Source organism: Saimiri boliviensis, chromosome 5, assembly GCF_048565385.1.
Source record: "Saimiri boliviensis isolate mSaiBol1 chromosome 5, mSaiBol1.pri, whole genome shotgun sequence".
NCBI lineage: Eukaryota > Metazoa > Chordata > Mammalia > Primates > Cebidae > Saimiri > Saimiri boliviensis.
Window position 1 is genome coordinate 77,824,950 of NC_133453.1, and position 22,003 is coordinate 77,846,952.

The window sequence follows — 22,003 nt, forward strand, 5'->3', positions numbered from 1 at the left end:
TGGCATTTCTGTATAGATGTTTACAAATGAAAAATACATAGATATTGTGGTAGTTTTTTTTTTTAAATGGCCATATTTTAGCAGCCTCCTCCATCAAGAGTTGGAATATATTTCTCCAACCCTTGAATCTGGATCAATGAGGCATTAACAAATGTGACATTAGCAAATGTCCCCAGCATAGCCAGTTGGATAATCAGTGACCATGGAGAGAGAAGTCCTAGCTGGCAGTCATCCAGCTGAGGACTTCACAAACCAGCTAGCCTCTGTTGTGACATCATTAGTTGATTGTAGATGTGGGCACCAGCCAACTCATATTAGAACTAACTAGCTGAGTCCAACCCAAATTCACAACCTACAGAATTATTACCTAAATAAAATGGTTGCTGTTTGAAGCCACTGAATTTGGAAATGGACTGTGACACAGCAATAGCTGAGTGCTAAAATTTATTTGGAAAAAAAAATTATAAAAGACAGATGGACAGGATATAAAATACAAAATTTAAAGTACCAGGAAAGTGATCCAAATTGGAAAACAATGGAGAATGTTAACTTATGACAGGTATCTCAATGGGCAGGCAAATTAAGAATCAAGAATTAAAAAATATTGATACTATATTATGATCAACGTTGATAGGAACAACGAACTATGTATAAGAAGCTGCGTTGCCGGGCGCGGTGGCTCAAGCCTGTAATCCCAGCACTTTGGGAGGCTCTGGTGGGTGGATCACGAGGTCAAGAGATCGAGACCATCCTGGTCAACATGGTGAAACCCCACCGCTACTGAAAATCTAAAAAATTGGCTGGGCATGGTGGCGCGTGCCTGTAATCCCAGCTACTCAGGAGGCTGAGGCAGGAGAATTGCCTGAACCCAGGAGGCGGAGGTTGCGATGAGCCGAGATCGCGCCATTGCACTCCAGCCTGGGTAACGAGAGCAAAACTCCGTCTCAAACAAACAAACAAACAAACAAACAAACAAGAAGCTGCGTAAAGGTACAAACTGAGGATACTAGAGGAGGCAAACAAAACCCAAGGAAGAATATAAATAAATGCCAATTCATTTGGAACTTAAGATAGCTGTAAGAGTTTACAGCTAAAAAAAAAAAAAAAAAGAAAGAAAAAAAGAAAAAAGAAAGAAAAAGAAACCAGCCTTTATAGAAAATTTACCATGTACCATCTACTATGCTAAGTGTTTTATTTATGTCTTCTCATTTAATCTTCAAAAATTCCCTGTAAACTGTAGACTATTTTTCCCAACTTACAAATGATGAAATTGAGGTTCAAAAAAGTAACTTGCTAATAATAGCATAGTGCCTTTAGCTAACAATACTATATTGTATGCTTAAAAATCTTTCAAGAGGGTGAATCTTATGATGTTTTCTTACCACATACACACTTATAATGATAATAATGATAATAATGGCATTAGGAAGTTTTGGGAGGCGATAGATATATCTGTGGCTTTGAGGCTAGTAATGATTTCATGAGTATATACTTATTCCAAACTCATTGAGTTGTGTGCATTAAATATGTGCAGTTTTTTACATGTCGATCACCCCTCAATAAGTTAAAAAAACAAAAAGGGCAATTCCCCAAAGCCATACAATCAGAGACTGAATCAAAATTCAAAATCAGGTCTACCAAATCTAATTTTATCACTTATAATTGTCAGTATACACTCTTAACACCTTACACTTCCTTATAAAACTTTTCAAAATTTCAATTTAATAACATTATACAATCAAGCGTATAGTACCTATGATAGGCTGCAGCATGGTCTGCCTAATCATGTTTATATTTTCAGTACCTGGCATATTAAAAGCTCATAAGTGTTTCTTGAATAAATAAATGAATGACAACAAATCTAAAGCCTTTTTCCCAGCATTATAAGCTGGAGTAGGCTGAAATAATCAAAAACAGAGAAGAGAAGGTTTTAAGAATGATAAGATCCGTATTGGCAGGTATAGAAAAATAGCATGCCTTGTGAGAGGAGGCACAGGAACACAGAGAGCCCAGGGACACAAATGAACATACTTCATCTGTTTTTATCAGAAAGTAAAAAGAATATTTACCTCCTTCAATGCAATAAAAATTGATTTATACCGACACATAGAAACTATGTTTCTCATTTTTTAATTATTTTTGGAGGACATTTTTGATGAAAACTCGGCTTACAATCTACTGTAGATAACCTGGGAGCAGTGATATGCTAGGGCTGGCTTCTCCAGCTTACCAGCACCAGTTACATGCATCTCTTCCTAACTTTATGTTAACTGAAAACCACTCAGTGGTATGAAATTGGCCACAGAGAAATAATTTAACCACATATATTGGCAAATGCTACAAATCAAGGCTACTGAGGAGGCAGAAGGATAAGGGGGAAGAGCAGGAGTATTATTAGAATGTCGGTGCCTGGTGCCAGGTGTGAACATAGAGATGAAACAACCTAACTTTCTTTTTCTAGTTGCTGACAATGTTCTATACCCATCATGGACACATCAATTTACTTTAATAAGGCTCGTATATTAGACTCTTTCATAGATTCATCTTCTTCAGTGTGTCTACCTTAGGTATATTCAATATGGAAAGGGCCACAGAACACATCGGGGGCACATGGGTTATATCCATGTGAACTTACAGCGCTTACATGTAGAAATATATCTATCACCTCCCAAAGCTTCCTAATGCTTTTAGTATCATCATTATTGTTATTTGTATGTGTGTGTAAGCACACAACATAAGATCCACCCTCTCAGAAGATTTTAAGTATACAATACGGTATTGTTAGCTATAGGCACTATGCTGTATAGTAGATCTCTAGATCCTATTTATAGGCGAGTTACTTTTTGAACCTCAATTTCTTTATTTGTAAGTTGGAGAAAATAATCCACAGTTTACAGAAATTTTGTGAATTCAAAAAGGCTGAAGACAGAGTGCTGGCAGTGAGTAGCACTATTTTAATATTTAGGATTCATATTCATAAGCCCTAAGAGAAAATTAGTGTGGTAGCATGAGAAAAATAGGCCATTTACATATAAGCAATGTTTCAATTTCATAAACATGACCTTTGTTTTCATGAACAATAGTGTTATTAATTTTATCGATGCTGATAGTTTTGGATTAATCACTGTGATGTCATAAAATGCTTTTATGCTATATTGTCATCTAATTCAATCGTGGCAATTATTACAAGAAACAAATTGAGTTTTGCAAAAGAAAAAGAGGCATAAACTTAAATAATTTAGCTCAAAATTAGAAATATTTTTTTGCTAATAAAGCTGTCATATTTTTGTATTACAAATGTACCTAAGGTATTTAGAAGCAGTTTGAAAGTGTCAAAAAAGAATATTCATAATCTTCCTGCCCCAGAGACCAGACAAAAGCTTATTGTACCAGCAGGAAATTAAAATTTTACTTTCTGCTAATAACGATTACAATCAGTTTGGTTTCTTTTATTATCTTCTCACCTGAAACTCATTAAGAAAATAGAGAGAAGGGAAGAAAAGAGAAAGGATTTTATTTCACTGTGCTTTCAGCAGTTCTGACACACTGTGGGCACTAGGAATAACTAGGTAGTAAGAAAGAGGTAAGATAGAATGGGAAAGCAAACACATAGAACTGGAGAGTAGAATGATGGCTACCAGGGGCTGGGGCACTTGGAGGGCTGAGGAAGGGGCTGCAGTAATGCTGGTCAAAGGATATAAAATTCTAGTTTGACAGGAGAAATAAGTTCAAGAGATCTATTGTACAACATAGTGACAATAGTTAATAACATAATGTATTCTTGAAAAATAGTGAGAGTGGATAAGTATTCTCACGACAAAAATAATAACTGTGAGGTAAGGCATACATTAATTAGCTATATTTAGTTATTCTATAGTGCATATATATACATATATATATTTCAAAGCATCATGTTGTACACTATAAATACAATTTTATCTGTCAATTTTTAAAAATAATTTCTAAAAAAGAACAGGAAAGCAAACATTACTTGGAGAAAATATATAGAAATTCCATTTGACCCAGCAATCCCATTACTGGGTATATACCCAAAGGATTATAAATCATTCTATTATAAAGACACATGTACACATATGTGCATAACAGCACTGTTTACAATAGCAAAAACCTGGAACTAACCCACATGTCCATCGACAATACACTGGACAAGGAAAATATGGCACATATGCACAATGGAATACTATGCAGCCATAAAAAATGATGAGTCTGTGTCCTTTGTAGGGACATGGATGAACCTGGAAACCATCATTCTCACATGGACACAGGGAGGGGAGCATCACACACTGAGGTATTTTGTGGTGGGGCAAGGGAGGTACAGCAGAGGGGTGGGGAGGTCAGGGAGGGATAACATGGGGAGGAATGCCAGATGTAGGTGACCGGCAGCTGGAGGCAGCAAACCACATTGCCATGTATGCACCTATGCAACAATCCTGCATAATCTGCACATGTACCCCAGAACCTAAAGTACAATTAAAATAAATAAATAAATAAAAGAACATTCAAAATAGTAATCTCAGAATACTGATATTCCAAAATAGAATTAATCCTATTAAGGTTGCAGTGATTCTGGTACTGCTAAGATTATAGGTGTTATGTTCTCCAAACCAAGAACATCATCACTTTCAATTTATTATTCAATATTTATTCATTATTATCAGTATTTATATCAATTGATATTTTATATGTAAACATTGATGTGCAAAGTAATTTATTTTTCCCAATGGGTTCTAGAACTCCAGCACCCTATTGACAGAACCAGTAACTAAACCGCCTTGGAGAATGAAGAATGTGAAATAGAAATTTAGATCAGTGCCCTCAGTGCTAGGCTCAGTACATTATTAGCACTTAATTAATATTGGTGAGTGCTGATAATTTCTTGAGACATGTCTCAATTGACTGGTAGCTACACCTGCTTATATGGCAACAGGATTCTATAGAAAGGAGATAACCTGTGAAGAGTATGTACTGTATGCAGCTGAGGAGCTTTTAAGCTCTCATTCTAGGGGCAAGATAGCTGAAATAGAGATTTAAGAATTTAGTTGCGAAGTGGACTAAGTTGATCACCTTCACAATGCCACCTTCATAGTACTACTCCCACACTATTAAACTGTATAACTAAACAAGAACATACTTAAGTCTCAGATGTCTAGAAAACTCAAAACAAAAGTATAGTGTTAATATAAACCTATGTGGTAAATATTAAGAGGCTTTGGTCATTTGTGGTTTGTCTTTAAAGTATTGAATACTTTTCAGGAAAAGTACTCAATGACTAAAGGAACAATGCCTTGCTGTAAATTTCCTCTCAATACGTATAGGATTATATTTAATGTAATGAAAATGAGTTTCGTTTTATCTATTTTTTTCTCTGAAATAGTGATTGGTTGAAAATGTTATATATACATATATGCACAAATACACAGTTCTCCTTATCCACAGAAAATGTCATATGTCACATTAAAGAGCAAATATACCAAATAGTGAGTTATTATGCCTTTGATAAATAGAAAATCATACTAAACAGTTTGACTCATATGGAACTATGAAGGGAGAATAACAATATGAGTTCTTATTCTAAAATCAGCTGCCTAAAAACCAGCATCCTAACCTAGAGATATAAAATGTATAACTAGGACCCCCAAATTATGAGACTGTACTTTTGCAAGATTTCTTAGTCCTATATATACATGAAAATATATGTTATTGAACTCATGCAAACACAGGCCTGAGTACTTGCAAATTGTCAAATAAACCATGATCAAATTCAGAAAAATACTTCAGATTTTTCAAATTTACCTGGAAATAAAATACATGATAAAAGCAGGGTATAGATACTTACCCAGTTACCTTTCACTTCAAATAAACAAAATATCAGAAATAAATTATATATCAAAATGTATTGATGTGAATCACATTCACAAATTATGTGAAAAAATAAAATGATGAAACACGGAACATCTGAGAGTTAATTTTGGAACAAAAGTAAATTCTTTTTTGTTTTTAACTCCAGTTTTTATTTTGAAGTTCAGATGTACATGTGTACGATGTACAGATTTGTTGCATAAGTAAATATGTGCCAGGGTGGTTTGCTGCACAGATCATCCCATCACCTAGGTATTAAGTCAAGCATCCATCAGCTATCCTTCCTGATGCTTTCTGTCCTTCCACCTCCCACCCTCCAGCAGGCCTCAGTGTGTTGTTTCCCCCCAGATGTCCATGTGTTCTCATCATTCAGCTCCCACTTGTAAGTGAAAACATGTGGTATTTGGTTTTCTGTTACTGCTTTAGTTTGCTGAGGGTAATGGCTTCCAGTTCCATCCATATCCTTGCTAAGGACATGATCCTGTTCCTTTTTATGGCTGCATAGTATTCCAGGGTATGTATGTACCACATTTTCTTTACCCAATCTATCATTGATGGGTATTTAAGTTGATTCCATGTCTTTGCTATTGTGAATAGTGCTGCAATGAACACACATGTGCATGCATCTTTATAACAGAATAATTCATATTCCTTTGGGAATACACCCAATAATGGCATTGTTGAGTCAAATGGCTTTTCTGCCTCTAGGTCTTTGGGAAATCATCTCACTGTCTTCCATAATGGTTGAAGTAATTTACACTTCCATCAGTAATGTAAGAGTTCCTTTTCCTCCACAACTTCACCAGAATCTGTTTTTTTTTTTTTTTTTTTTTTTTTTTTTTACTTTTTACTAATAACCATTCTGACTGCTGTGAGATGGTATCTCATTGAGGTTTTGATTTGCATTTCTCTAATGATTAGTGATGTTGAGCTTTTTTTCTTACGTCAACCTCATGTATGTCTTTTTTTGAAAAGTGTCTGTTCATATCCTTTGCCCACACAAAAGTAAATTATATTACTGAAGACTTTAAAAGAATCATCTCTTATTTAGTTCTTATTCTTAGGATACCTACTGAAAAATAGAACAGTTTATTAGAAGATGTGCACAGGTGTCTAAGATAGCTCAACAAAAGACTGTAATTTACTATTGGCTACATTTTCTGAAATGAAATGTTCAGTATTAGTCCCTCTCCACATTTTTTATCCTGAGATGTCCAGTATTTGTCAGGCAAAACCTATAATTTCAAATGAACCTTGTGTAATTAACTCTACTGATTATTACTAATGGAGCAAACACCCTTAGAATTGCTCCATCAGTTGACATTGATCTTATATCAACACTAATAAGTTGCACAAAAATTAATCAACCAATAATATCAGAAATAAATGTTTTTTTCTTTTTCAAAGAAAAACATTTGAAATAAAGAAACTGTTAAGTCTTTATGTTGTGGTACAGCAGAGAAGGTAATTTAAAGTAAGATATCATGAGGCTATATTAAAGTAGTCTCCAATGGGAGGTTGGCTTTCCTAAAAATGGGAATATATCTTAGTTCAATGGAAATTTTCTAACTATAAAACTTTTCAAACTTTTGCTAAAACATTTGTAAAACTATTATGATATGGGTACTAAATATCAAATTCCTTATTGCTTTTATAGTAGAATAGTCTCAACTTTTAAAAAACTGTCATAAAAAATCAGTAAATATGTACAAGCCTTCCTTGTGGGTTTGAATCCCTGCCCTACCACTTACTAGTCAGGTAACTTATGTAAGTCATTTAATCTTCTGTGCTTTAGTTTCCTCATCTGTGAAACAGAGATAATAGTGTCCTTACCCCATAGAGTGACTTCAAGGATTAATCCATTCTCCACAATTTGACCTACCTCTCGTAAAGATTTAAACTTTATATCCAGTCACATTTTATGCCCCATACACAATCCCAGTGCTTCAGCCACATCATATTTGTCATTCCAAAAATACAACAGATACTTCCTTCTTTGCCTTCTGAACTCCTATTTATCCTTCAAAGTTCACCTCTGTCTCTGTGAAGACAACATCGATTTCTAGAAGTAGAATGCACTTTCTAATTCTATTGGCAATTTGTTTTGTGCAGTCATACATAATGATGTTTCAGTCAAATGATAGATCACATATAAAACAGTGGTACCATAAGATAATGGAGCTGAAAAATTCTTGTTGCCTAGTGACATAGTAGCCTGTAACATCACAGTGCAATTACTTTTATTTTTATAACTTTATTGCAGCTTTTTTTTTAAATCAGGATGACGGACTAGGGATGTCAGATGCCAGTTCTTAGAAAGATCAGTTACAGACAGTTGAATGGTCATGATCCAAATGGAAAACTGAGGGAAGAGAGCCATGAACTTCCAGAGAGCTCATGATAAGAAACTGGGGTGCAGACAAGGAAAGCAGCCAAAGTCTAGCAGGCACTGACCCCTGAGGAAGTTGGAGTCCCATGTAAAGGGTAGGTTGGGGTACTTCTCTGCTCCCTTCACTCCTATGACAAACTGCTGACTGACAAATTGTCAGAGAACCCTTCTGCCCTTACAATCCCAGGCAACGCAGTTGGTGGCAATATGGGAACTCTCTAGGGTGGGAGCCTCAGGTGGCCAGTTCATGCTGGTGTGCCCACACTTCCCTCAGATCCTAACTGAAATGGCAGGTGCCACACTGGTTGTGCACCCATTGTGGGCCACTGCCCTGTCCAAGGAACCTCAGTCCTTGTGTTGCCACACTACCGGATCCCCTGCAATCATACCTCAGAACCTGCTCTGACTTTGGCTACCACGGGAGACTGGTGGATCCCTGGGGAGCTGGAGGTTCCACGGAAATCTAGCCCTTGGTGCAGGTCACCCCTATGGGAGGGCTGAGAACATTCTGCCAAAGCCATACTTGGGAAAAGGAAATGCCGCACAATGCCATTGCTGAAGCGGGTGGCAGTAGTGGCTGTAAACAGACAAGGAGAGTGAGTCATCTCCTGCTCCCCTGCTGCCCTGTTGTGAACACAGCAGAAGTTTTCCTGCTGAGGACTGACTGAGTGCACGTGTAGATCGCCTTTCCAGCACCATCCGTGGCAGCTACACCTCATTGAAAGTGAGCCCATGGCACCCAGGTATGCATGAAGGGTAGGGCCTGTCTCCCATCCCTACACAGACGAGAGGCAGCGCTGTCTACTCTAGGCTGGGGGAAGAGGCTCTGCCCTGAGCCCATTTTGGTGGTAGCCACCAGATGGGCAATTCTACAGACTTCAGTCACACTGCAGCCTGGGAGCCAAATAACAATATCTATATGCTGAAAATGCGAGCCCTGTGACAGAGATGTGATAGGAAAATGGATCACATTCCTGCCTGCCCAGGATAAGAGGCTAGCGCAGCCCCGTGCCCCTGCCCTTACCACCAAGACCTCAGTTCACTCCAACACAAGCTCCCCACACTAACCTCAATTAGGGCAGCTGTCTCCATTCATCATTAGTCTGCCTGAGGATGAGCTGATTCTTACTCTTAAGCACCACCTACTTGACTGGAGACTGAATTGCACCACCAAATAAAAATCCTCTGTCAGAAGGGTATAGTACTAGTGTACAAGATGTTTCGTTAGACCTCTGCACTCATAATCACCCAGAAGATAATGTGTTGGCTCATATGCCCAATACATGGGTACAACAAGCAGTATTTGAGAAAGCAACCACACAAAGGCTATCCATAACCAAAGAGCCCATGCAGAGTCTTGGCATCATGAAAGCACCCAGAAAAGAAGCCAAACAATCATACACAACATACACCATAGTAATACCCTCAAGGGAAAAAAGAATAAACATTATAAAGTCCCATCCAAACAATAGCAAATTCAAAAATTAGAAGCAACCACTCCTTCGAATGAGAAGAAATCAGTGCAAGAACTCCAGTGGTATAAAAAGAGTGTTTTGACACCTCCAAAGGATCTGGCTAGCTTTCTAGCAATGGACTCTTAAAAAAAAAAAAGAAAAATGACTGTTAGGCTGAGCATGGTGGCTCACACCCGTAATCCCAGCACTTTGGTAGGCCAAGGCAGGTGGATCAAAAGGTCAGGAGTTCAATACCAGCCTGGCCAACACGGCCAACCTGTCTCTACAAAAAATACAAAAATCAGCCAGGCATGGTGGCGGGCACCTGTAATCCCAGCTACTCAGGAGGCTGAGGCAGGAGAATCACTTGAACCCGGGAGGCGGAGGTTGCAGTGAGCTGAGACCATGCCCTTGCACTCCAGCCTGAGCAACAGAGCGAGACTCCATTTCAACAACAACAACAACAAAAAAAAAAAAAAAAAAAAAAGAAAAAAAAAAAGAAAAGAAAGAAAAAAAGAAAAACAAGGAAAAGAAAAATTACTGATAAAGAATTCAAGATACAGATTCTAATATCTTGGATATTATTGCACTTGATTCTAAAGAAATGCAATGATATCAAGAGAATGCTGAAAACCAATACAAATAAACAAGAAAAACAGCTCAGAAAATGAAAGACAAGATAGTTATATTTAAAAATATAAAACTTCTGAAAATAAAAAAATTCACAAAAGTAATTTCCAAATACAACTGAAAACATTAACAAAACACTAGACCAAGTAGAGAAAAAAGAATTTCAGAGCTTAAGTCTTGTCTTTCAAATTAACACAGTCAGACAAAAATAAAGAGAAACGTATTTAAAAAAATAACCAAAGCCTTTGAGAAATATGGAATTACGTAAATTGACCAAACCTATAGCTTATAGGTATTTCTGAGAAAGAAGGAAAAGTAAGCAATTTGGAAAATATATTTAAGGGAATCATTCAGGAAATTTTCCCTGATCTTTTTGGAAGGTAGTCATCCAGATAAAAGTTCAGAGACCACCTGCAAGATACTATGTAAGAAGAACATCATCAAGGCATAAAGTCATCAGACTAACCGAGGTCAACGCTAAAGAAAAAATATTAAAGAGAGTTAGAGAGAAGAGTAAAGTTACCTATAAAGGAAATTCCATCAGACTAGCGGTGGATTTGTCAACAGAAACCATATAAGCCAAAAGAGTTAGGTGGCCTACTTTTAGCCTTTTTAAGGAAAAACATATTATAGCCTGAAATTGTATATCCTACCAAACTATGCTTCATAAACAAAGGAAAAATAAAATCTTTCTCAAACTAGCAAATATTTAGAAAATTCATCACCATGAGACTGGTGCTATAAGATATGATCAAAGGTTGAAAATATGGGGAAGAAGGGCAATACTATTTGTCATAAAAGAGTATACTCTTGGCCGGGTGTGGTGGCTCACGCCTGTAATCCCAGCACTTTGGGAGGCCGAGGCAGGTGGATCACGAGGTCAAGAGATCGAGACCATCCTGGTCAACATGGTGAAACCCCGTCTCTACTAAAAAAAATACAAAAAATTAGCTGGGCATGGTGGTGCGTGCCTGTAGTCCCAGCTACTCAGGAGGCTGAGGCAGGAGAATTGCCTGAACCCAGGAGGCGGACGTTGCGGTGAGCCGAGATCGCGCCGTTGTACTCCAGCCTGGGTAACAAGAGCGAAACTCTGTCTCAAAAAAAAAAAAAATAAAATAAAAAAGAGTATACTCTTTTATGTAATAAAAGAATATAGGACAATACTCTTCTGTCATAAAAGCTCATATAATTACAAAATTCAAAGATCATGGAAAGCAATTACACCACTGGGACTATAAAACAACTAGCTAACAATACTACGATTGGAACAAAACTTCACGTGTTAATATTAAATTTGAACAGAAATGACATAAATGAAGATATAGATTGACAAATTGCATTTAAGAAACAAGATACAACATCTGCTGATTACCAGAGATCCATTTAATGTCAAAGGACCCCCACAGGCTCAAAGTAAAGGAGTGGAGAAAAATATATCACACAACAGAAAACAAAAAAGAGCATAGATTTCTATTCTTACATCAGATAAAACAGAATTTATACCAATAATCGTTTTCAAAAAATACATAATGATGAAGAGTTCAATTCTATAATAATATTTAACTATTTTATACACACACACACACACACACACACACACACACACACACAATAACAGTGGAGGACTTCAACATCCTACTGACAGCACTAGACAGATCACTGAAGCAGAAAACTAACGAAGAAACTCTGAAATTAAACTGCACTCTTGACCAAATGGACCTGATAGACATCTATGGAACCTTCCATTCAACAACCACAGAATATACATTTTTTTTCTCATCTGCACAGCCCTAATTTTTTTGACTCTTTTCATTTCTTTATTTTTAAAACTGTTTTTCACTTTAGTTGCAAGATACTGTATTACAGTTACGAGATATGCACTTACTATATTTGGCTTTTTAGTGTAAAACACTTGAAATTACAATCATTCTGGTCAGAAAACAATTTTAGTTATCTATAAGAGCTGAGGAATGTAGTGGGTGAAATGAGAAAAGTAGGAGAATACTACCACTGATAGAATTATGTTTTATAATAGCTTTCTGCTAGGTGCTTATATTTTCTTTGAACTTTGGGTCTTGCTATGGTTTGGATATGGTTTGTCCCCATCAAAACTCATGTTAAAATTTTATGTGGCAGTGTTGGGAGGTGGAGCTTAGTGAGAGGTGTTCAGTTCATGAGGGCAGATCCCTTATGAATGGCTTGGTGCCCTTCTCATGGTAGCGAGGGAGTTTTCACTCTTGTAAGATCTTACTAGTTCTTGAACAAGTGGGTTATCTCCCTCAAGAGCAGGTTGTTATAAAGCAAGGATGTTTCTTGAGTTTTGCCCTTTCACACATAACCCCTTCCACTTTGGCCTTCTACCATGTTATGATGAAGCACCAAAGCCTTCACTAGAAGCCAAGAAGATGCTAGTGCCATTGTTTTTGAACTTTCCAGCCTACACAACTGTGACCTCAATAAACTTAATTTCTTCATAAATGACTCACATATTCTGTTATAACAACAGAAAGCAAACTAAAACACATATATAGTGTACTATGTGGCCCTAAAAGGAAATAAACTAGTAAGCCAATTATTTCTGCCCAGATGCAATGAGCAAAAGAATAACAACATAGGGACATAACTTTCTCTATTAAACTTCTGACTTAAAAGATTTTAATATCTGCTAAAAGTAATATATGTTTTTGTTTTTTGTTTTTTTGGTTTTTTTGAGATGGAGTTTCTCGCTTGTTACCCAGGCTGGAGTACAACGGCATGATCTCGGCTCACCGCAACCTCCGCCTCCTGGATTCAAGCAATTCTCCTGTCTCAGCCTCCTGAGTAGCTGGGACTATAGGTGCATACCACCATGCTTGGCTAATTTTTTCTATGTTTAGTAGGGATGGGGTTTCACCATGTTGACCAGGATGGTCTCGATCTCTTGACCTCATGATTCACCCGCCTCAGCCTCCCAAAGTGCTGGGATTATAGGTGTGAGCCACCATGCCTGGCCTAGGGTTTTTAAAAAAGTATCTTTAAATTTAATTTGCAGGGCAAAATTTTATTATTAACTTTTTCATTAAAGTTTTATGAATTCCTGAATGTCAGATTGAAATGTAATCAGATTTATTTATATTAGTATATGCAACATATTAGAAACTTCTGTATTTATGTGTTAAATGTTTGATATTTGATGAACATTTATTTATTTACCTAATTACATTGTAAATTAAAATTATTGCATGATCAGTGACATAGTATTGAAATATATATGAATGGCACTCAATGCAATACATTTTTTAGCACCTATCCAGTTTAAGTAAAAGTGCTGGATCCCAGGGAGAATGCAACAATGTGTAAGATGAAAAATTGTCCCTCAATGAGTCTATAATCAAATACCAAAAACATAGAGATATGTAAAATAATCATATAAGAAAAGGCATAAACTTTCATAAAGAGAGATTAAGAGGAGAAAGGTAATTATTATCATTATCTGGGGAAAGATAATAACTCTTAGAAGGTAACACAACTGGATGGGCAGAATGAACATTCTACTTTTGTGTAGAGAATAACACTAGCAAATGAATGCTATGAGAAGGCATTAATTTGGCATTGGACAACATAAAAGGTTTTTGAACAGAAAGTCTGTAGTAATATTCCTAATGTGTTACTACTACTTTGTTCTCAGTCTGTAGAAAGTAGCAGAAATTACGTAAAAAATTCTTCTTAAAACATGGGAAATGACATTCTCTCTCTCTAAGTAGGTTGTCTATATATCAATGATTTGGAATAAAATTCAACCTCTATAAACCTAATGCAGGTTATAACAAGTGTGATGTTAAGAAACAAAGAGATATAATGAGTAAAGGTATCCTATACCACACTCAAAAATTAACTCAAAGTGAATCAAAAACTTAAACTTCAAGACCCAAAAGTATAAAGCTCTTGGGAGGAAACTGACATGGTTAGGCTCTGTGTCCCCATCCAAATCTCATCTTGTAGCACCCACAATTCCCATATGTTGGGAGATGACTGAATCACGGGGTGAGTCATTCCTGTGCTGTTCTTGGATAGTGAAATGGGTCTCACAAGATCTGATCATTTTAAAAATGGGAGTTTCTCTGCACAAGCTCTCTCTCTTTTGGCCTGCTGCCATCCATGTAGGATGTGACTTGCTCCTCCTTGCCTTCCATGATTGTAAGGCCTCCCCAGCCATGCGGAACTGGAAGTGCATTAAACCACTTTCTTTTGTAAATTGCCCAGTCTTGGGTATGTTTTTATCAGCAGCATAAAAATGGACTAATACAGAAACGTGGGAAAACACTTCATATTGAATTTGGCAAAGATTTCCTGGCTATGATATTGAAAGCATAGGCAATAAAAGTAAAATATACAAAATGAACTATATCAAACTAAAAAATTTCTGTGCACCAGAGTACACAACTAATAGATTTAAAAGGCAACATATAGAATGGAAGAAAATATTGACTAATCATATATTTGATAAGAGGGTAATGTCTAGAATATATGAAGAACTCATACAACTCAACAACAATAAAACAGCCATGTTAAACTAATAATAATTTAAATGTTTATTTAATCCTATTAAATTTTTTAATTTAGATATTAATTTTAAAATTAAAAAAATTAAATTTAATAGGGTTAAATGTCTATTCAAGTCATTTGTCTATTAAAAAAAAATAGATAGGCTGGGCTCAGTGGCTCACACCTATAATCCCAACATTTTGGGAGGCTGAGGTGTGTGAATCATGAGGTCAGGAGTTCGAGAGCAGCCTGGCCAATATGGAAACCCCATCTCTACTAAAAATGCAAAAATTAGCCTGGCATGGTGGCATGCACCTGCAGTCCCAGCTGCTCAGGAGGCTGAGGCAGGAGAATTGCTTGAATCTCAGAGGCGGAAGTTGCAGTGAGCCAAGATAACGCAACTGCACTCCAGCCTGGGTGACAGAGTGAGACTGTGTCTCAAAAAAAAAAAAAAAAAAAGACAAAGGACTCGAATAGAAATTTCTCAAAGTTGATATACAAATGAGGAACAAGTACATGAAAAGATGCTAAGCATCAATATTAGGGAAATGCAAATCAATCTACAGTAAAATATTGCCTCATAGCCATTACTATAAATATCAAAATACACACACACACACACACACACACACACACACACACACACACAAACATACCAGAAAATAACAAGTGTTGGCAAGGATGTGGAGACCCCTTGTGCATTATTGGTGGGGATGTAAAATGGTGCAGCCACTAAGGAAAACAGTATAGCAGTTCCTCAAAAAAATAAAAATAGAATTATCATATATGATTCACTATTCCCACTTTTGGGTATATCTTCAAAAGAATTGAAAACAAGATCTCAAAGAGATATTTGCACATCCATATTCACAATAACATTATTCATAATAGTGAAGCAACTCAAAAGTTCTACGGTTGAAAGGACAAGGGAAATGTGGTAAATGCAATGAAAGGTTATTCAACTTAAAAAGGAAAAAATTCTGGCTCATGCTACAACATGACTGAAACTTGAGGACTTTATACTAAATAAAATATGTCAGTCACAAAAAGAAAAATAGTATATGATTGCATTTGTATGAAATATCTAAAGTAGCTAAATTCATAGAAACAGAAGGTAGAATGGTGGTTGACAGGAACTGAAGGCAGAAGAAAAGGGGAGCTATTGTTTGTATAACAAGTTTCAATTTTGGAAGAGAATAAAAGTCTGGATATTGGTTGCACAACAATGTGAATGTACTTAACATTACTGAATAGTATACTTGCAATATTTATGAAAATCAGTATGCATCTGAGGGAGAATGGCAGAGTTCCTTTTCAAGTTCTGCTGTTTTTAAAGAACTAAAGTATGCATCAGTGTGGCCACAACAGAAACCTGTCACTTCCTAGAGGATGACTGGACTACTTCAAACTCAACTAGCTAGTAGAGCCAATTTCAGCTAACATTTAAGATAGTATATCTCATACTATTCATTTTTGATCTACATAAAAATATTTTCAAATAATTAAGAAAAACAGTTCCACTGTTTAATAACATTGCCTTGATTGGTAATTGATCGCTGCATTCAAATGGCTAAAATTATAGCACATCATCTTTAGCTATTCAATTTTCTTCTCTTTATGATCATGTAATAAGTTAATTGATCATACTTTTAAGTAACTTGCTTCATTAATTTACCCTTATGCCTGCAGAAGATACAACAAAGGTCTTATCTAAAAAAAATAAAATATTCATTAAATTTAAAAGAGTACAGTCATCCATTCTGAGAAAAACTGGATAGGACCAAAGTGAACAATGAAGAGAAAACTGAGGTGAATAAGAAAAACTGAAGGGGCACTGGTTTATTTTCACTGAGTCCATATGGAAACTCACCTCACCTATCCATGCATCCACCCTGGAGTTTAAGGCTCAGTATAGAGTGGCATTCTCTTTCATGTTGTCTTTTAATCAGATTCACGAGAAACAGACACTGAAATAAGACTCTCTTACCAAGATCTCCAACATACTTGTCACTTCCTGGTCATTGGGTTAATACGGTGAAACAGTATGATGTTCTAGAAAACATACACTCATCCAAATCATCTTGGATTCTATTATGATAGAAGGTACGAGAGTTAACATATCCCTGGAGCAAGACCAATAATATGTACTGCTGTAATTCCCACAGGAATGTTAACTACTTCTGGTACTGCTTCTTGATAGTAATTGGGAGAAAATGCATTTTCCAGATCAACAGATGCATACCATGTTCCCAAGGTCATGTTAACTTGCTGTAGCAAAGATCCCACATCTGATATGGCAGCTGCAATTGGTGCTACCAGCTGGTTGAATTTGAAGTAGTCCATTATCAACCTCTAGAATGTGACAAGTTTGAGTTGTGGCCACACTGACACATACTTTAGACCTTTAAAAGCTGCAGAAACTTGAGAAGAAACTGCCATTCTCTTTCAGATGCAACACTCATTTACTATCATGGCCAAATCAAGTAGTTTTAGAGTTCCCTAACCCACTACAATAGTTCTTACCTCCACAAGCTAAATAACCAATGTGGTGGTCCTGCCAACTACCAAGTATGTCTACTGGACCTATTCAGGGAACAGAGAAATGAACAATCAAAGGACTGGCTTCCCCAGGAAACAGATTCTGAGATACGTGTTCAGGGAGTTTGTTGAAGAGAACTGTCAGCAATAACAACACTGAAGGATTACAAGAAGCAGAATTTGGTATAGTGAGAACTTGAAATTATGGTGCAATTGCAGTAGAGGCCTCAATTGATTCCACATGGAACTCTGATGCTGGGATAGCCCTTCAGAGTTGTCTCATATTGAGGCAAGGGGGGCAGGCTTTTGTAAGCCTTCATTGACTACAGGGTCATGTACTCATTGAGTTATACTCAATCAGTAAACCACAGGGGAGGCAGCTCCCATAGGCAAGAGGCAGCTCCTTTCAGCTGAAGGTAATTCCTGGGAAAGAACATAGGTATTAAACCATCAAGCAGGCAGCACCTCTGGCAACTGAGGAAATAAATGCCTCAATCCTTAAAGGTGAATATTGGTGGTTCATTGTAACATCCATTCTAGGGTTTCCAGATTTAGCAAATAAAAATAATAAAAAAAATATTGCGTGGGATGTACTTATACCAAAAAGTTGTTTATTATTTATCTTAAATTCAAATTTAGCCGGGCGCGGTGGCTCAAGCCTGTAATCCCAGCACTTTGGGAGGCCGAGGCGGGTGGATCACAAGGTCAAGAGATCGAGACCATCCTGGTCAACATGGTGAAACCCCGTCTCTACTAAAAATACAAAAAATTAGCTGGGCATGGTGTTGTGTGCCTGTAATCCCAGCTACTCAGGAGGCTGAGGCAGGAGAATTGCCTGAACCCAGGAGGCGGAGGTTGCGGTGAGCCGAGATCGCGCCATTGCACTCCAGCCTGGGGAACAAGAGCGAAACTCCGTCTCAAAAAAAAAAAAAAAAAAATTCAAATTTATCTGGGTATCATATGTTTTATCTGACATGTGTTAAAGGGCAAGTAGAGGAAAGAATTTTAAGGGTATTAATATAGTTCCCATTTTATAATCTTAAACTTAAATAGTACTCATCTCACATTGATGTGGGAGACCAAAAACAAAAATGACTTAACATCAACAATTTTTCTCTATTCAGAATCCTGAAATTGTCTAATTACAGGAATTCAATATCCTTCACTTTTTTATTGCAGGAAGCAGAAGTAGGCTTAGAAAGAATACTCAGGCAGTATTAAGGAGGCTGTATAATGAGAAAGACTCAGTCTACAGTACATAGGAGAGAGAAAGAAGTAGAGCAGTGGCAGTGAGAATGGAAAGGAAAGGATAAGATGAGTAGAGACACCACTGAGATACATTGAAAGACTGTACTGACTGCATAGTTCACAAAAATAGGAGGTGAATAGAAAAATCCAGTAAGATTGTTTTCCTTCTATTTTAATAGGAGGAAACGACATAAAATTGTACAAGCTATATTTAAAATAAATAAACTTATTTAAAGAGAAAATTAAACATTTGATATATCGTCTAACAGAATGTATAATATACATATGAAGACATTAATGAATATATTATATCAAGCTGTTGTTATTGAGCAGGGGATCATTTTCTATTAAATATATTGCACTTGAGACTTTATAGATATTTTTAACCATCTGGCATTTCTACAACCTGTACTCAGGATGTTACATTACACTAGTAATTTTATTAAATAAATATATACACATAACTCCTGAGAAACACTCATTTTCAAATGTAAAATTTTAACTAAGAGTTTAGATATTTTTTAAATGTGTTTATCTATGATAGCAATTCCAAACTCTACTTTATTTAAAATATTTATTGTGTATTAACTGCCTTAATAAAGAAGCTCTTTAAAAGTGGAGTTTTGTTCTTTTCCTTTAAATTGCACAAAATGAGGATACTACAGTTTGAATGTGTCCTCAAAAAGCATGTGTTGGAAATTTAATCCCTAGTGCAACAATATGTGATGTGGGGCCTAATAGGAAGTATTTAGGTCATGAAAGCTCCACTCTCAGGAATGGCTGGATTAATGTGGATTATCAAAAAGCTTGAGACTGTGAGTTCAATCTTTCTCCCCCGTCTCATCCTTCCACCTTCCACCATGGGATGATATAGCACAAGGGCCCTTACAGATATGTACCTCCCAATCTTGGGCTTCCCAGTCTCTGGAACTGTTAGATATAAATTTCTCTTCTTTATAAATTATCTAGTCTGTGGTATTCTGTTATAGCAACCCCAAACAGAAGATGAATTACCACTTCTGTTAATAAGATAGCCATTATTTCAGTAATGCTATATTTCTCCTTGGTGCTCTCCCACTCATGTGATATTTTATTTTGCTGCCAGCTGATTCTTGCTGAACGGCAATATCCATCACTTCACTCTCGCACTATTTCCTAACTCTGGCTAATTGATCCAGAACAACTAATAGACCTATAAAATTTTTGTGCACATCACAACAGAACCCTCCATAGCATCGTCAAATTCTAGATTATTTAGTATGGGCTCTGTGTAAAACAAATATTAGAATGCCAATATAAATTAGATTTTTTTCTTATTTGCCATCAAAGTTCTAAAATTCAATGTTAATTTGCATTCCATAGTTAATTTCAGTCACCAATGACTTAATCACAGTTATTACCTTCTCGGATTAAATTACCCATTATTGAGATCAGTAAACTGAACAAAATCTGGCTAATCCAATTATGCTCTACCAATCAGAAATCTTTTTTAGTAAGCATTGCACACTGTTGTCTGTATTTCTTAACCATGCCAAGCAAGGCACATGTAATATATGTAGGTATAATAATTAAAATGATCTTAGTAAATCCTATTTTTATTAAGTATTTTCCATCTAAAAGGATCATTTATAATCTTTAAACTCAAGATGAATTTTTCTTGGAGTTGAGTATATTTCTGGGCTACTACTTTTCTTTGTTAGGTTCCTTTTGATATATGTTTAGTAAATATAGGGATAACTTATCATAGCATGACATAAACAGGAAGGTAAATATGTTGTTTTTTAACAAATGTAATGGCATGTCAAACCCAAAGATAAATTATTTTTATATTATTCATTACCAGTTTAGATTTTACAAGGTTTTGCTCCCTTAAATTGATGTAATGAATGTGGATAGCATAGCAAATCAATAGGCCCACCGAGTAAGCATAACCTTCTTAGTTCTGAGTATTTTTGTGAAATAAGCAAAATGTCAGGAACAGAGTCATATAGTTGTTGAGAGTTGTTTCTAAATATTATAGTAATTCTCCTGTTATGTTAGTGTTGTGACTAAAGATAAGATCCAAGAACAATTAATTTAATTGTACTATAAATGATTACATTACAATGCCTAAAATGAAAAATCCCTTACCTCTCAACTCAGTGGTTTATTGGGAGCTCTCTCTGATGACTTGCACTTAAGATCACCTTGGTTTCACCTTTCAATCAAACGATGACCAATACTATACCTTGTATCTCACTAGTAATAATTTATAGTTAAAAATAAAAATTAGCTAATCCTATATGTGCATTAAATATTGGTATAATAATAATTGACAATATTTATACAACTCTTTTTCCAGGTACTATTCAAAGTAATTTTCCCTTAATTCTTGTAGAAAAACTAGGAAATATATTCCATATTATCCTTGCTTAAACAGTTCAGAACAATGAGGTGTAAAAAAGCTAACTAATTGGCTGAAGTTCCTAAGGTAAACAAGGGGTAGCACTGGTATTTGAATCCACTGCAGTCTGGTTTCAGAGCCTATACAGTTAACCACTAGATCATACTACCTTCCTGTTGAATTAGTCATCCTTCTTCCTAATGTGTGTGTGTGTGTGTGTGTGTGTGTGTGTGTGTGTGTGTGTGTATGCGTAAAATGAAAATTCCAATTGTCCTTACTTCTCTTCCAGTGACAGCCTACTCTGACAACATAGGCTTAGGTAGATGCCCCTCCTGTGCTAAATTTACCTCTCATACAGCACCTGTTATGCTGATCTGTCATCATTTCTCAACTGATTGTAATTCTATGAAGCAAGGATTATTAAAAGACTGACATATAGTAGAATGCCTTGGATATAGTAAGGGTTCAAAAAATGTCTATTGGATGAACTGATGCTTCTCATTGTTTTCAGGTCTGCCTACTGACATTCCAAACTGTACCAAAACAATCAGATGTACCCCTCCCCAGTACACTACCATTACTCCAATCCCAACTTTTGCAATTCTTCATAATATGACAAACTACATTTATCCTTCAAATACTTTTGGAAAGCACACCAATAGCTATCCCAAGAAGAGAGGTCTAACCTTCTAAATCTTCTTTCTCAAAGTGTGTTTTGAGAATAGAACGAGTTCCACCTCTATCCACAACTGCTTCTTCATCATTTCTCTGTAAAACAAAGAGAAAGAAGATTAAATGATAACACATATATTATCTTAATTTCAAAAAACAAACATTGATATAATCTAATATTTCAAAGTTTAATTCAGTCACTTAAATCTAGTTGTTCATGAGTAGTCTATTTGATTGTTAAGCATTGGCTTAAAAAGAAGACAAAAATAAATTTGACAACATATT

The 22,003-nt window shown here is 36.1% G+C and overlaps 1 protein-coding gene across 10 annotated transcripts in view; it reads right to left on the minus strand.

Moving 5' to 3' along the window:
• The window catches only part of SLC4A10 (solute carrier family 4 member 10), a 374,879-nt gene that overhangs the window by 200,061 nt on the left and 152,815 nt on the right, over positions 1 to 22,003 (minus strand). For all 10 annotated transcript variants that reach the window (XM_074399589.1, XM_010329677.3, XM_003921935.4 and 7 more), the window contains one exon: positions 21,733 to 21,814. Coding sequence is in view for 9 of the 10 variants with exons in the window: in XM_010329677.3 (XP_010327979.1) it covers positions 21,733 to 21,814 (82 nt within the window). In the remaining variant the exon portion in view is untranslated. The remainder of the gene's footprint in view (positions 1 to 21,732; positions 21,815 to 22,003) is intronic.